The sequence below is a fragment of the Setaria viridis genome, chromosome 1 (genome assembly GCF_005286985.2).
Source record: "Setaria viridis chromosome 1, Setaria_viridis_v4.0, whole genome shotgun sequence".
Taxonomy (NCBI): domain Eukaryota; kingdom Viridiplantae; phylum Streptophyta; class Magnoliopsida; order Poales; family Poaceae; genus Setaria; species Setaria viridis.
The window spans coordinates 40,903,832-40,919,300 of NC_048263.2; the positions used below are offsets into that span (position 1 = coordinate 40,903,832).

At 50.0% G+C, this 15,469-nt stretch overlaps 3 protein-coding genes across 3 annotated transcripts; 2 read left to right on the forward strand and 1 right to left on the reverse strand.

The window, feature by feature from the left end:
• The first annotated feature begins 308 nt into the window (after positions 1-308).
• On the forward strand, positions 309-2,815 carry LOC117866152 (2'-deoxymugineic-acid 2'-dioxygenase). Its single transcript, XM_034750304.2, has 2 exons — positions 309-1,333; positions 1,567-2,815. The coding sequence occupies exons 1-2, from the start codon at positions 1,139-1,141 to the stop codon at positions 2,392-2,394; spliced, it is 1,023 nt and encodes a 340-aa protein (XP_034606195.1). The 5' UTR covers positions 309-1,138; the 3' UTR covers positions 2,395-2,815.
• Positions 2,816-10,090: 7,275 nt separating this feature from the next.
• On the forward strand, positions 10,091-11,845 carry LOC117841604 (RING-H2 finger protein ATL16-like). Its single transcript, XM_072290456.1, has one exon. The coding sequence runs from the start codon at positions 10,666-10,668 to the stop codon at positions 11,677-11,679; it is 1,014 nt and encodes a 337-aa protein (XP_072146557.1). The 5' UTR covers positions 10,091-10,665; the 3' UTR covers positions 11,680-11,845.
• Positions 11,846-12,626: 781 nt separating this feature from the next.
• LOC117841603 (protein KINESIN LIGHT CHAIN-RELATED 2) lies at positions 12,627-15,243 on the reverse strand. The gene is made up of 2 exons (XM_034722030.2): positions 13,547-15,243; positions 12,627-13,079 (listed from the first exon to the last, which is right to left on the reverse strand). Exons 1-2 carry the CDS (start codon positions 15,175-15,177, stop codon positions 12,863-12,865), a joined length of 1,848 nt encoding a protein of 615 aa, XP_034577921.1. The 5' UTR covers positions 15,178-15,243; the 3' UTR covers positions 12,627-12,862.
• Positions 15,244-15,469: the final 226 nt, after the last annotated feature.

The window sequence follows — 15,469 nt, forward strand, 5'->3', positions numbered from 1 at the left end:
TGCACTCTGCTAGAACAGTCTTTGCTTGCAATTAAAAGGTGAAATCTACAAGATGTACCAGTGCATAATTTTGCAGATCCCAAGTCCAGTTGAAATTATTTCAGCCAGCTTATATATATAATCTAGGCTCATCACCTAGCTTATATAATCCTATAAGCTGGCTTGGACCAACTTATTGTAACTTTTATTTCTTTTTTTCCCGAAAGATAGCTTTTATTTCTTTCACGTCTATAAGTTTGATGATACAATCTTGGGGGTAAACAAACATGCCCTTAGAAGAGGTACTCTAGGTCGGAGCAACTGGATAGCCGTCATTCCATTATATCTCAAAATTTCAACAAGATGGAGGTTCTGCCTGCTAAAAATTATAGGCATCCATACAAGTAGATAATCATGAAGAGGCTAGGGTTTGTGCTTCTATGCATTTTCCTTTTTTCCAGCAGGATGTTCATGCCTCCCAGATGCACAATTTCCATTTGCTGCTTTGATATGGCAAATAGGATACTAGTGGGGCAATCTGGCACCTTGTTGCTCACCACCAACCTGCATTATGCATATATGATTTATCGTGATGCTCTTGCGATTCTTAGTCCTTATTCTTTTCGGTTTTTCCCTCTCAGAATATAACAAATGATCTTTCAAAAAACATAATAGTATAACAAATGGACATGATCGTGGAAGGGACTAATCGCGCACATAAATTAATCCCCGCATGAACTTGTTTCAATGTATTTAAATGCAGCCTCCAATCTGATGAGAACTTTTTGGTGCCATCAGCGTCCAGCATCAGGCTCAAAAAAAATACCTTTTTTTCCCCTCTTCTGGAGAACATGAGAAAGTCTAAAACAAATCGGCGTCCGTCCCGTACTATTTGTCTTGCTTGCAATACCATCAAGCCGGCCAAATAAACAAGTACTGACAATGGCTTCTTTTTTTTCTTAAGAAAAGTCAACTTGTGCGGATAGAGTAGCCAGTAGCCTGTAGTCTCGTGTATTGTACCCATGCGACGACAAATGGTTCGTTCCCAGTTGTGGTCAGAGTCCCTGAATCCCAAGATGCTTCGCTTCATCGTTGCATAAAAGCTGCAGAAACGTAGAGACAGACATTGGAAGCGAGGCAAGAAATCCAACGACTTGCGATGGCAGAGCCCCTCTCCAATGGCGCTGCCTACCAGTCAGTGCCTGAGGCCTACGTGTTCCCGGCGCACAAGAGACCGGGGAGCTCGCCGTCTCCTGGCGGGGTAGCGATACCTGTAGTTGACCTCGGCGGCGATGACCCTGACAGGATTGGGAAGCAGATCATTGACGCGGGGAGAGAGTTCGGCCTGTTTCAGGTGAAAATACGTTTCTGAATTTTCTTCAGTTGCCTTGCCTGTCAGTCTTAGCAACTGTCTGATCTGAACGAAAGATGCGACATTTACCTAACAACTGTAGCTTGATGTGGCAGATTCGCAGTAGATCTGATCATATACAACTGACAAAACAAAAGGAGTTTGTAGCCTGTCGTGAAAGCATCACGTACTACATGTTGTTAGCTGAAACGACCTTTGGGTATCGTGACATGCAGGTGATCAACCATGGCGTGCCGGAGCAGGTGATGGGCGAGATGATGGCCAGCGCGGAGGAGTTCTTCAGGCTCCCCAGAGAGGAGAAGATGGCGCTCTACTCCACCGACAGCAAGAAGCTTCCACGGTTCCACACCAGCCTCGGCAACGAGCAGGAGGAGCTTCTCTACTGGAGGGACTGCCTCAAGCTCGGCTGCTACCCCTTGGAGCAGTTCAGGCACCACTGGCCTCAAAACCCAGCCAGCCTCAGGGCGGCGTTGGAGGCGTACACGACGGCGGTGAGGGCGGTGGCGCTGCGCCTGCTCCGGCTGACGGCGGCGGGGCTGGGGCTCGACGAGGGCCACTTCGAGGGGGACCTCACCGCCGGGGCGGTGATCATGAACGTGAACCACTACACGCCGTGCCCGGACCCTACCGTGACGCTCGGCCTGGTGCCGCACTGCGACCCCAACGTCGTCACCGTCCTCACGGACAACGGCGTCCGCGGCCTGCAGACGCGTCGGCGAGGCGGCGGCGGGTGGGACGACGTCGTGCCGCTGCCTGGCGCGCTCGTCGTCAACTTCGGGCACCAGATGGAGGTGGTCAGCAACGGCACCCTGCGCGGCGGCGAGCACCGCGTGGTGACCAACGCGCGCGCCGGGCGGACGTCGCTGGCCACGTTCCTCATGCCAGCGATGGACTGCGCCGTCGCGCCGGCGCCGGGGCTCGTCGCCGACGGCGAGGCGTTCCTGTACAGGCCGTACACGTACCAGGAGTTCCTGGGCGCGTACACCGCGGCAGCCGGTGACAGGGACACCGTACTGGCATGTTTCCAGCTGAACAAGGACTGACCGCGCGTCGCCGGCCTTCCTGCTGGTTCATCGCATGCATTGCTGTTTTCTGTGTGGAATTCCCTACACGAGCTATATAGAGTAATGGCAGGCCTGAATTCTAACATGTCACTATCCATGTCGCGTTAAGTCGATATGCAACAACGGTTAGTCGGAGGATACATCAACGTCGATCTCAGCGGTTAACGGATGCGGTGGAAGTCCTGGTCGACGAGCATGGAGCATGTAACGTTCCGACCTGTGCTTGATGATGCGGAGCTCACCTCCGTCGCCGCCACAGCTAACCACCTCCACGCCGGCGAACACAACGAATTTCTCCCTGACGTCACAGCATGAGCAGCAAACCATGGCCTCCTCCGAGAAGCGCGGCCTAGTAGTAGAGGCATCACAGAACTTGCCGGAGCCGAGGTGCACGGCGTGGGCCGCGATCAGACGCCACTCCTTGGGCGCCGCTCCGGCCATGTCGTCCCAGGCCGCGTGCAGCACGGGCGCCCGGCTACCGTCCTCCAGGGAGACGGCGGTCCAGAAGACGTGGCCGTGGTCCCTGAACGCGACGCCAAACCAGAGGTTCCGGAGCTCCGCGACGCCGCAGAACGGGAACGCCCACCCCGCGGGCTCGCCGACCAAGACGAGCCTCTCCGTGTCTAAGGAGTAGGTGCGCTCGCCGCCGCTGCCGCCGCCCCTGGTGGTGGACGCTCAGATGCGCGAGCCGCCGGCGACGGCCGCGCAGGAGTCGATCCGCGTGGGGTCGGGCGGCGGCGCGGCCATCTCCTCGGCGATGGTGTGCGCGGCTGATACGCCATACGGAGGCGACGAAGAGAGGTGGAGGCGGGAGTCCGGCTGGGCTGGGTGCATCGTGGCCGCAGCCCGCAGGTGCAGGATCCAATAGACGAGAGCGACCCAAGGGGTCCGGTATTTGATCTACCGTCCACCCTGACCGGAGCCGGGGCGCCGCCGCATCTCGGCTGGCTGCTGCGTGGCCTGGTAGTAGAGGCATCGTACAACCTGGCGATGCAGAACTTGCCGGGGCCGAGGTGCACGGCGTGGGCCGCAACTAGACGCCAATTCTTGGGCGCCGCTCCGGCCATGTCGTCCCAGGCCGCGTGCAGCGGCGGAAGGCTGCCGTCCTCCAGGGAGACGGCGGCGCAGAAGACGCGGCCGTGGTCCCTGGATGCGATGCCGAACCTGAAGGTGCGGAGATGGAGCAGCTGTCGGGCTGTTGCGCGAGGCTGGGCATGGATCGGAGCGGACGGCGTGCATGTCCGGGTCGTACATGAATGCGCCGCCCGCGCCGTCGGTGGCGACCACCTTGCCGTCGTGGAGCATGAAGTCCATGTCGGCGGACTGGTCGTCGTCGCGCAGGGGCGAGTGGAAGCGCGCTGATGCAGGGCTCGGGCAGGCAGACGTCCTCCATTGGCGGCGGATCCTTCACGCTGGTGCCGGTGGTGGTGGTGGGGAGGAAGAAGCGCGACATGTCGATGCGGCGGTTGAGATTTGAGAAAACACTCGAGCGATGGTCGCAGTATTGGTTTGGAGGCAGGAGACATGTGGACCATGCATCATCTATCCATTATAATCATCTATTCAAATCTTTCTGCGTCGATCGTACGGATTATTTCATTATCGTAAGCACTGAGTGTTTTTTTAAATAAAGCACCGAGTGTTGATTACGGAGTATATTCAAGTACACTACAAAGCCTGAGGCGGCCCGCATACCCGTTCCTCCAGCACCGCGTAGCGTAAAATATGCTGCACCGTGGTAGGAGTGATACTAGGAGCAAGCGGACCAGCGCCCTTCCGCTATTTCTAGCAAGTTCTCAGGGCGTACGCTACCCTCCTCCCGCCGCCACTAGCCCCAACCACTGCGCCCTCGCGCCTCCGCTCGGAACCGCCTCCCGCAGAAGGGGGAGAGAGGGAAAGGGATAGGGAGAAGGGAAACCGCACCCAGGGCCGATCCTAAGATTTGGGAGGCCCGGGGCGAAAGTAAAATTTGGGGCCTTTTAATATAAACATTATACAAATATATATATAAAATAGTACCAATACATAATTAAATGTATCTAAAAGCAATATTCATATCAAATTATTTATACATATTACCTTAAAAGTTTCTTCTAACATTCCTCGATGCAAAGTCACTTATGATAGAGTTTATGTCAATCTCATCCAACAATTTCTTCTCGATGCATAATGTTGCCAAACCATTTAACCTCTCCTGAGTCATTGATGACCTCAAATAGTTCCTCAATAACTTCAACTTTGAAAAGCTTCTTTCAGCCGATGCGACAGTCACAGGCACAGTAAATAAGAGTCGGTAAGCAATGGAGACATTAGGATAACAATCCACATCTCTGACATGCTCAAAAATCTCCATAGCAGACATTACGTCATCTAGCAAAGTGAATTTCATAATCTTCAATTCAGAAATAAGATCATATACCTCAACATCAGATGAACCATCAAAAGAAAAGGTTTCTGCAAATTTAATGCAACATTCTTCAAGTTCATTATCATTTAATGACTTCAAAGTGCTTGAGCTCATCAAAAATCCAAATATATCTTTAAACACCATGAGTTCTTCAAATCTGTTCTTCAAAGAAGCGATTGCCATATCAACCAAAACAAAAAAATATTCAACTTCAAAAGCCTTCTCAGCTTCAAGAATTTCTTCTTGGCAATTACTTTCATCAAATTGTTTCTTCCTCGTAGCACGACGTTTTTCTGAAAATGATACCTCCACACCCATATCTGTTGCAATACCTTTGGCGATGATCAGACTAGAAGAAAACCCCTCATTTCTGTAATTCTCAAAGTATTGCATTATATCTTGTATTTGCTTCAAAGTAGAGTCAATGCACATGGCTGGTGATTGCAACTTCTTGCTCACTTTATTTACAGCAAATAAAATATCATGCCAGATAACCATACCAATTAGAAACTCAAAGCTGCCAAGTGCATCAAATAAATTTTTTGCATCACTTCTATCCTTAGGTTCAACGTCAGAATCATGATGTAACTCAGACAAAGCAGATCTTAACTCAGTAGCTTGATATCTTATTGCTGTAACACTTTTGATTCGACTCTCCCAACGAGTATTGGATAATGATTTCACAGTTAGACTAGGAACATGTTTAAGCAAAACATTCCATCTTTTCGTAGAACCAGCAAATAACATATATATGCGTTGAACAATTCCAAAAAATGAAACAGCTTTCCTACTAGATTTTGCCATATCATAAAGAGTAAGATTTAGACTATGGCACGCACATGGCATATACAATGCTCTTGGATTGATATCAAGTAACCGTGTTTTTACCCCTTTGTATTTTCCTTTCATATTAGAACTATTGTCATATCCTTGACCCCTTATGTCACTAATATTTAGGCCAAATGACTCCATAGATTCAAGCAATACATTAAAAAGCCCCATACCAGATGTGTCATCCACCTTCAAGAACCCCAAAAAGTACTCCTCAATTTTTATCTTGCCATCAGACAAATTAACACATCGAACTAATAAAGTCATTTGTTCTTGATGACTGACATCAGGGGTACAATCTAGGATAACAGAGAAATACTTGGCCTCTTTAACAACCTTTATGATATAACTTGTGATATCAGAAGCCAAAAGAGAGATCAACTCATTCTGAATTTTGTGACTAAGATAATGATAATGAATTTCTTTGTTCTGAATACGTCTAAGGTGGTCTTGCATTACCAAGTCAAATTCTGCAATCATCTCAACACAAGCTAAGAAATTACCATTACTATCATTATAAAGCTGCTCACTGCTTCCTCTGAAAGCCAAATTGCGTTTACCAAGAAATTTCACAATGGCTATTATTCTTAACAAAACTTGCCTCAACCGTTCTTTCTCCTTTGTGATTTGCTGCTGCAATTCTTTGTCAATTGTTTCCTTTTTCCGCAGTCTAGCTCTTAATTCATTCCAACTATTCATGTTACTAATATGCTCAACACTATTTTCATGTTCTTTAAGCTTCTCACTGATATGCTTCCAATTTCTTAACCCATCACCTGCTAAGGAACTAGGACTCTTGCTAGTGCTAGACTTGAAGATTTTACAGCAGAAACAAAAAACTTTGTCAACATGCTTTGAATAAATTAACCATTTTCTATCATGTACCTCTCCATTGCTTAATTTTCTAGAATAATGAGCATATGAAAAATGTCTTGAGGCAGCATCTAGAGGAAATTTGATATTTTCTTCTCTTATAGGCCCTTTCTCGACTAATATGTCTCTTGCGTTATTATCAAGATTATTCCAATTTCTTGGATCATAAATATCTGAAGTGTAAATTGGTTCCTCATCAACACTAGCAGACTGTGCATGTGCACCTGATGCATTTATTGTGGTCTGAGAGTCACTTACATTGTTATCATCGACGTTGATGTTAACATTTTCTTCTTGATTCCCATTAGTTGGTTCATCCGCAACAACTATTGCCAACTCATCTGGGTTCGTCGAGGCGTCCGTATTACTCTTAGGGTCATGATAACTCTTGCAAAATTTATCCATAGCTCCTCTCTGTGATTCTATCAACTCATCCACACGTCTTTTCCTTTTCCTTTTCTCGCAGCCTGATTCATATTTTCTAGACGACATGATATCCCACAGTGCTGAAATTATTATAAATACACAATAGTTATAAATTGGTTAATATTAAATAACTTGTGATAGTGAATAATTAATGGTATGGAGAATTGGAAAATTGATAATCAAGCAGCCTACCTAGTTGCTGTCGCAGTCGAATAGGAACAACCTGATCTCGTTTCTCGTCGAGCGAGGTTAAACAGAAGTACAGAACCGAAACAAAACCCTCACGAGACACAGCTGACAGCTCTGGAGGGGATCACGGCCATGCGCGGGAGTGCGACCGCCACGCATGCGCGATGCACGGCAGTAGGCGCGCAGCACGCTAGCACGGCAGCAGGTTGCAGCCTTTCGGCGGCGGGCGGCGCTAGGGGTGACGGGGCGTGCGCGCAGGCCTGCGTGTGCGAATTTGCGATGGCCGATGGGGCCTGTCACCTGTGCGCCTGCCTTTAATTAAGGAACCGAAGTTGTGTCGTGACTCGTTATCTTTTCCCTGCCTGGGCCTCCGTTGGGACCTGTCTCGCTGACTGCCTGGGGGTGGGGCCCCTGGGATTTGGGGGCCCAGGGCAGCCGCCCCCCTGCCCCTCCCCCCAGAGCCGGCCCTGACCGCACCGGGGTCGGATCTCGTCGTTGCTGCCGCCGCCAGAGGAAGATGAGGTAGTCAGGGGGAGGGAGGGAGGGTGGCGGCAGCGTCGGGAGGATTGGGAGGCGGCGACGGTGATGGCGGGAGAGGGAGGGGAGGGGGTGGCGTCGGGAGGGCCGGGGAGGCATCGAGAGGGAGGGGGAGGGAGGAGGCAGCATGAGAGAGAGGTGAGAGAGAAGAGATATAGTTGTAGATGGTTAAATAAAATATATGGTAGTTGGTATAGAGTACGAGATATAGAGAGGTATATGGGTGCGGGAGAAATTGGTATAGAGAAAAGAATCTCGATGACTAAAATGGAATACTTCTTAGAGTATGGAAATAGAGCAGCCTGAGTAAGGGCACGTACATCGATTAGCCGGTCGTCATCTTTTTAGCGCCACGTCTGCAAAACAGGTCGAGACATCATTAAATGAAGAAAGAAGAGGGAGTCGGCGTCTCGTTCGTCGACGGCGTGGGCACGTGCTCTGAAGTGAGTCGCCCCCTCAAGCCGCGCGTTGTACAGCTCGCTGCGAGTCGTCGCCGGCGCCGCGGATCCCTTGCGCGCGAGCGGGATTTTCCCGCGGATGGCAGCAAAATCTTCTAGAGCATGCCTTTTCTTCCTCCCCCAGATCCCCCACCTCAAAAGCCAGTCCAACATCTGCAGCGCGAGCGAGCAACATGTAGCAAGAGGAGAAGCAGGTGGCGGCGGCGGCGGCGCGTGAGTTGCTTGCTGTGGCGGCAACGCAGGAGCGGAGGCCGCTGTGGCACATGTGTGGAAGGGCTCGGCGTCGTCAGCAGGGTAGCTGAATGGCAAGGCAGCAACGGCGCAGCTGCGGAAGGGTGCGGGGAGCGCGGCGGCGACGGCAACACAAACGCGGAATGGCGCGGGGAGCGCCGCCGCTGCGCTGGAGCGCGGTGGTGGATTTACAGCAGCTGCTTCACCAACGGGAGCAGCTTCTTCACCGGCACCTTCTTCCCCAATGCTGAACATAGCCCGCTGTCTCAACTCTCAACCATCGATGTTTCCTCAATCTTCAGATCCAGCTACCTGCTAACAAATCGTTCCCAATTTTTCTTGAGATTGTTCATAGAAACTAGTGATTGCAGGGATTGCAATCAATTTTTGCCGATAACACATCTCAGTAGATGCAAGTACATTTGATCCATGATTAGGCCCCCAAGATGCAAGTACATTTAGGAGATGTTTGAGTCCAGTTCTATTAGAAGGTGTGGTTTGAGTATAGTTTTTATATTGCTCAGTTGGGTGAATTAGTTCAACTTATAGTTGACACGGATATTGATAGTGAGTAATACTTTATGATCAATACTTACCTCTATTAGACAGTAGGTCTGGACCATCCATTTGTATGTGCAAGATCATGAAGATTAGGAATAAAACTACTGAAGAAAACCCTGAACATTACAACAGCTTTGCTGAATCTCAACATGTTTAGCATAAGATGACATTGTTCGATCATTATTGGGAACCAGAGTGTTATTTACATCATCCATTGTGATCTATGCAGCTATTTTTTTGCTTATCTGTAATATATCATATTGCTTTTTGCATAGTGTACATTTTGCAGGGACAAATCCAGTCTCCAGTCAATTTCGCCAGGTGATGATCCTGCTCCGGACGGTGATGGACCAGGCACTCTTGAAGTCACTGATGAAGGCACAGAAGAAATGGAGGCTACGGATGAAGCTCGAGTCTGAAGCCATGGAGAAACTTGAAGATTTTGATCCAACCTGTACACAGTTGAAGATTTCATCGCTGAGGACAACACATTACAAGCATTTGGAAGGAAGATTGATGGAAAGTTGAAGGCCAAGATTGACACATTATTATACATCATCTGAACCATCTCATCGGCTACATAGATAGCTACAAAGATCAGATTTATACTTAATTACCATGTCTATGGATAAATTAAATACCTTGCAGACAGTTAAATAGACAACTCATTGTACAATATGTCTTTTTAACTGTCTCACAGACAGCAGCTGTCTAAACTTTATACGTGCCCTAATCCATCTTTAACTTGCTGCCAAGTCACGGCGTGCTGTGCCTTTGACAGCATGTTCTTAATTAGTCTCTCAAATAGCCTAACCCACAATGAGTGATGTGAAGGCCATCACCCCCTGACCTAAATTGTTCTGCAAAGCATACACATTAACACTGGGGATCATTTACCGTTCGCAGGTAGCAGCAGCAGACCACTGTAACAAACAAATAATTGGACACCGGGCAAGCAGTCCCCAAAGGAAACAGAGAAAGAAAAAGGTAGGCCAAAAGCAAAAGAGTCGTGTGGTTCAATTCTCTATGTTGACCGCACCAGACCCTCCAGGCTCCACGACTGTATTACTGTATAAGTAATCAGAGAAGGAACAAACGGAACCATCCAAGGCAACGTCTTCCTTCCATTAACCAAACACCAAAGCAAGCAACGGCAGCTGTGAAGCCGCAGGAGAGATGGCGTGTGAGCCCTACCCGGAGACGGGGGCAAAAGTCTCGCCGGGAACACCGCCGTCGCACGTACGTCGACCGCATCAGCTTCGTCAGGACTCGGGACGTCTCTGTCTTGCTGTCTCTCCTCTACCTCCGTCTCCTTCACTTCACCGGTCTCCAGTCCAGGTGACCCAACACGCACGCCAATGCCGCTGCAAGCTCCAGCAAATGAACCCAGAAATGAACGACACAGCCACATCACCAGACAGCTTCAGTGCCACCATTTCTTTCATCGGTAGCTTTTGCACTGTTTTCTCTTGCTCACCTCACCTTCTTCTAGATAGAGTACTGTACCAGATCCTGCTGCCACTTTTGGAGCCTTCCGTCTCCTTCACTTCCCTTCCCTTCCGTACCTCAATCACCGCGTTTTTCCAACCTCACCATCCATTCTTCCCTCCTACCTCACGAGCCAGGCACACTACATATGCATCTCACCCTCATCACTCCCTCCAGTAATTCCCTTCTTGCTCACCTCGAACCTGCAGGCTTGTTGCAGGCCGATTCTGCTGCCTCATCATCCAATCCATGGATGCAGGCCGGGGCAGCAGCAACATCTTCCCAATGCCGCAGATTCCGGCGCTGCTCTTCCCACCGCCACCGCCACCACCATTGCCATCTTCCTACTCCCTTTCTTCTTCCGCCTCCTCTCGCCACGCGCCATCCATCACCAGCTTCCCCATCCTCGTGCTCACCGTGCTAGGCATCCTCACCACCTCCGTGCTCCTCCTCGCCTACTACATCTTCATCATTCGATGCTGCCTCAAGTGGCACCGAAGCTCCCCCTCCAACGCCGCAGGCCTCATCGGGCGCCGCGGACGACGCCAGAATGCAACCTCCAGCACCAGCAACACCACCAGCAGCATCCCGGTCTCCGGCGCAGCGCCCGCCGAGGCGCGCGGGCTTGAGGAGGCCATCATCCAGGCACTGCCGGCCTTCAGGTACAGGAAGGCCTTCAAGAATGCCTCTGCCACTGCTGATTCTGGAGCTCCCACCAGCGAGTGCGCGGTGTGCCTCGGAGAGTTCGAGGATGAGGAGAGGGTCAGGATGCTGCCTGCCTGCCTCCACGTCTTCCATGTCGGCTGCATTGACACCTGGCTCCAGAGCAACGCCAACTGCCCGCTCTGCAGAGCAGCCATAAGTGGCCACTGCCTGCTTCCACCATTGGATCACCCCCCGCGGCCTGAGCCCGACGAGGTGGTCATCCAGGTCGGCCACACTGCTGAGGAAGAAGCCGCGCAGGCACAGCATCAGCAAGCCAGCATGGCGGTGGCATCTTATGAACCTGCAGAGGACACCACTGCATATCAACAAGTCAGCAGTGACAAGAGGAAGAACATGAATGCTTGGCGTGATATTGATATCAGCAGTAAGGCAGATGAGTGCAATGCGGAGAGGAAGGACAGAGATGTTCTTCCCTTGAGGAGGTCCTTCTCCATGGGCGAAATGGCTGGTGGGGAGGTTTACCTGCAGATTCACAACATTTTGCAGAGGAATACTCATTTACATGGGGATGATGGTGACAGCAGCAGCTCAGTGTAGTGTAGGGCTTTAGTTTGATCAATTGGCTCAGTATTCTTTGCCGAGGAATGTGATATCTTGGGGCACCATGTATGCAGGTCATTGTTCTTCTTTCATCTTCTTTTCAACTTCTTAGAAATATGCAAGATATATCAGAACAATATGATTATAAATGATGGTTTTGAAATGTCTCATGGTGCAACTCAAGATGTGTATTCACGGAAATATAAATGGCTTCCAGCCTGCCTGAGTCCATGAAAAAATTTGCATGGACACCTGGCCAGTTTCATTTGGCTAGAATTGACTTCAAGTTGCAGGCACGTGAGAGCACAGAATGCTCACACGACCATAAGCTCACCAGCTAGAGTGAAAACGATGACCATGATTTCAACTTTCAGATCTTACAATTGATGTGTAAGAAATTTTTTTTTTGAGGAACCTACGGCGGGCAAATCGCCAACCTGAACAATTATATTAGGCATGCAAAGTACGGTGCATACAAGGATTTGTGAAAGAGGGTGGAAAAGGAACAAAACATAAAAATCACCCTACAGCTATCATAATATGTGTAGGAAATAGGACAGGAAAGTACATGACATAAAGTAAACCATCTTTATTCCAAAAAAAAGTAAATCATCTGATGATGAATCAATAATGGAAGGACAGTGTTAAGTCTCTGTATAGAAGGTGAAACATTCAACCTTTTTTAAAGGATAAACAACAAAGAAAAAACATAAACTGGACAAAAGGATAAACATTTAGAATTTACACCTACATTGATATTGATCTAAAACACCAGACCTAGAAGTCCCACCAAAAAACTTGTTGGAAGGCAGACTGTGTGGACATTTCTGTCATAAATATATCATAGCTTGACTGATCAGGGGTCTTCCTTGCTGCAGGGAACTGGCAGTTCACCAAACATTGATTTCTGGAGTCCAAATATTTGTACTACTACATGTAACAACTGACAAGAAAACTCAAACTCTTCAACCAATATTTGCATCACATCAAGTACCTATTCCTCATGATATGGAAAAAAGGTACATTTTGATCACTAAAGATAGACTGTCAAGTCATATCTAGATGGTACAAAATATTGCTTAATGGAAATCGCGTGATATTCAGCAAATTTTTCTCCTACCAAGAACTAGACACTAACCAAAGAAATATTCTCTTCAAGAGTCAAGACTGAACTTAAAAATTACTGTTGCACAGCTTTGGTAGAATCAGAATCTGTTTCCTGCTCCTGGGGCTCAGGCAATGCATTTGCTGAACCTCCAGGTGATAGGGATGCGAAAGCCTTTGTCTTGATCTGGTTGTACAGTCGAATAGCTTCCTTGAGCTCATCCCTAGCATCAGGGCCATGGCTTCGCCATGAATCAACCACTCTCTTTTGGAACTCCATAGCCAAGGGATAGCTGCAGTCAGAAACAAGTAGATATATTACTAACCAATTCGAAGTTGGAAGGCAAAGCGGTTTGCTGTTCCTAAAATAAAAGAGACATGTTAATTCTCCAATACGTTTACGTTTGAAATTAACAATCCAGTCTATTTTTGGAAAAGCATATCACATATGCTTCTGAAATTAACATCAGCCAGCCACTATGCTGCCTACCAAGTTTGCGTGTACAAGCCAAAAAGTTTGTGCAAGTATCTAATATCCAACTGTGGAAATGGAGTGTTAACTGAACACTCTGCTCTTTCTACAGCAAAACCTGTATTTAACATATGCCAATGCATCAAAAAAAAACTAACTTGCCCAATGGCATGCAGGGCATTATGTTTATGGTTATATTAGAGTTGAAGCTCACAAAAATCATGCTCAAGACTGTTTCATAAGAAAACGAAATAAATCTTTTGTTGTGATGCATTTCTGAAATGGTACCTTCCCATAACATTGTATGCATTAGCTAGGCTCTGGCAGGCCTCAATTGTATCTGAATGGTGAGGCCCTAAGGAAACATCCATGACTTCTTTAGCGAGTGCGAACATCTGCGCAGCAGACTGTGGTCTGTCCATCTCCATGTATGCAGCACCCAAGTTATTATACACATACCCTACTCCATAATGCTTCGGGCCAAAGCTGTCTTTCATCCTCTCAACCGCATCCTCCAAATACGGGACAGCTTCAGAGACCTTGCCGGTCAAGAGCAACAGCCACCCAATCCTCGCTGCGACATTGCCCTCCAAGTGCTGTGCCTGAGGGATCCTCTCAAGCATCCCCAGGCTCCTCTTCAGCAAAGATATCGCCTTGTCGAACTCATTCACCATCTCATACAATGAGGATACCTCTATATATGCCTCTGCCACTTGGTCAGGTGCGGCCAATTCCTTCTTCTCTAGTATGTCACAAGCAATCTCCAAGCACCTCTTTGTGTCCCCAGCCTTCTCCTGGTTAGCAAGCGCCTTCGCCATTGATATGAACACTAGAGCTCGCATCTCACTGTCCTTGTCCACCTTCTTAGCGACATTCTTCAACACGCTGATAGCCTCATCAAACTTTCCCAATGCAATCTTGATATTTGCCGCATCAACTTCAGCGTGCAGGAGCTCAGGGCCAGCCGCACCCCAGCTCTTCATCACCTTCTGCGAAATCTCATTCTGCTCAAGCGCCTGCTCATGCTGCTCCAGCCCAGTGTATATTACCCCAAGCAGCCGCCTGTCCTGCGCAACCTCCATGGAGTTCTTGCCGAGCGTCGATTCATGCAGCTCCAACGCCTTCTGGCACAACGGCAGAGCCTGCTTGAAGTCTAGCAAGGTGGCGTGCGCCTCCGCAAGGTCTCGGTACGCCGCGCCCAGCTCCCTGCTGCCCGGCGGCAGGATGGACTCCTTGAGGTCGAGGCAGGCGCGCATGTCGGCGAGCGCCTCCTCCCGCCTACCCAGCGCCGTCTTCACGTTGGCCAGCTGCAGACGCACCGCGTGCGCCACGGGCCTGACGTCGAACACTTCCGATTCCTCCCCAGCCCCAAATGCGACGCCTCTATCAGGGATGAGCGGGGTGAGGAGGCGTAGCGAGCGGGCGAGGAAGGAGAGCGCGTCGTGGAAGCGGGAGAGGTCGAAGGAGGCGGAGCCGGCGAGGTGGAGTGCCATGGCGAGCGAGACGGCGTCGGAGGCGGGGACGGAGGTGGAGGCGTTGGGGCTCGCCTCGAGGATGCCCAGGCATCGGAGCGCGAGGGACAGGACGCGGGACGGGTCGGCGGAGCCGGACGCCTCGAGGTGCTGGCCGAGCTTGAGGCAGGCGAGGGCGAGGCGCCTGTCGTTGGCGGGCACGGTGGCCTCGAGGCGGGAGAAGGCGGCGAGCATATCGTTCGTGCTCCTCGCCGCCTCGAACGCCTCCTCCGCGGCCTCCGCGACGGCGGCGGCCGCGGCGGAGGCTGGGACGGGAGGCGGCGGCCGCGGAGAGAAGTGGCGGCGGGGCGGCGCGGGGAGAGGGTTTAGGGTTTTGCGCGCGGGGGACGGGACGGGGCCCCGCAGGCGGGACCTGAGGAGGAGCGAGGCGGCCCGGCGCAGCGCCATGGCGATCCGGCGCTTCGTGGTTCGTGACGGCGGGGCCTGTGGCGGCGGCCGGCGTTGAGGGCGGAGAGAGGTGGGGAGGAATTTGGGCGGTGGGCTGGGCTTGCAGGCTTTAGCATCAGCTCGTTAGATATGCTGGGCCGTGACCTGGGCTGGGCTGAGAAACAACACAAGATAGCTCCTCCTGAAACCATCAGGCCCAATTCCAACAAACAACTGCGAACGAATTTAGCTTAGCTAAAATTTTACTTGTTCGAACGAATTCATCACCTTCTGCGAACGAATTTGTGCGAAC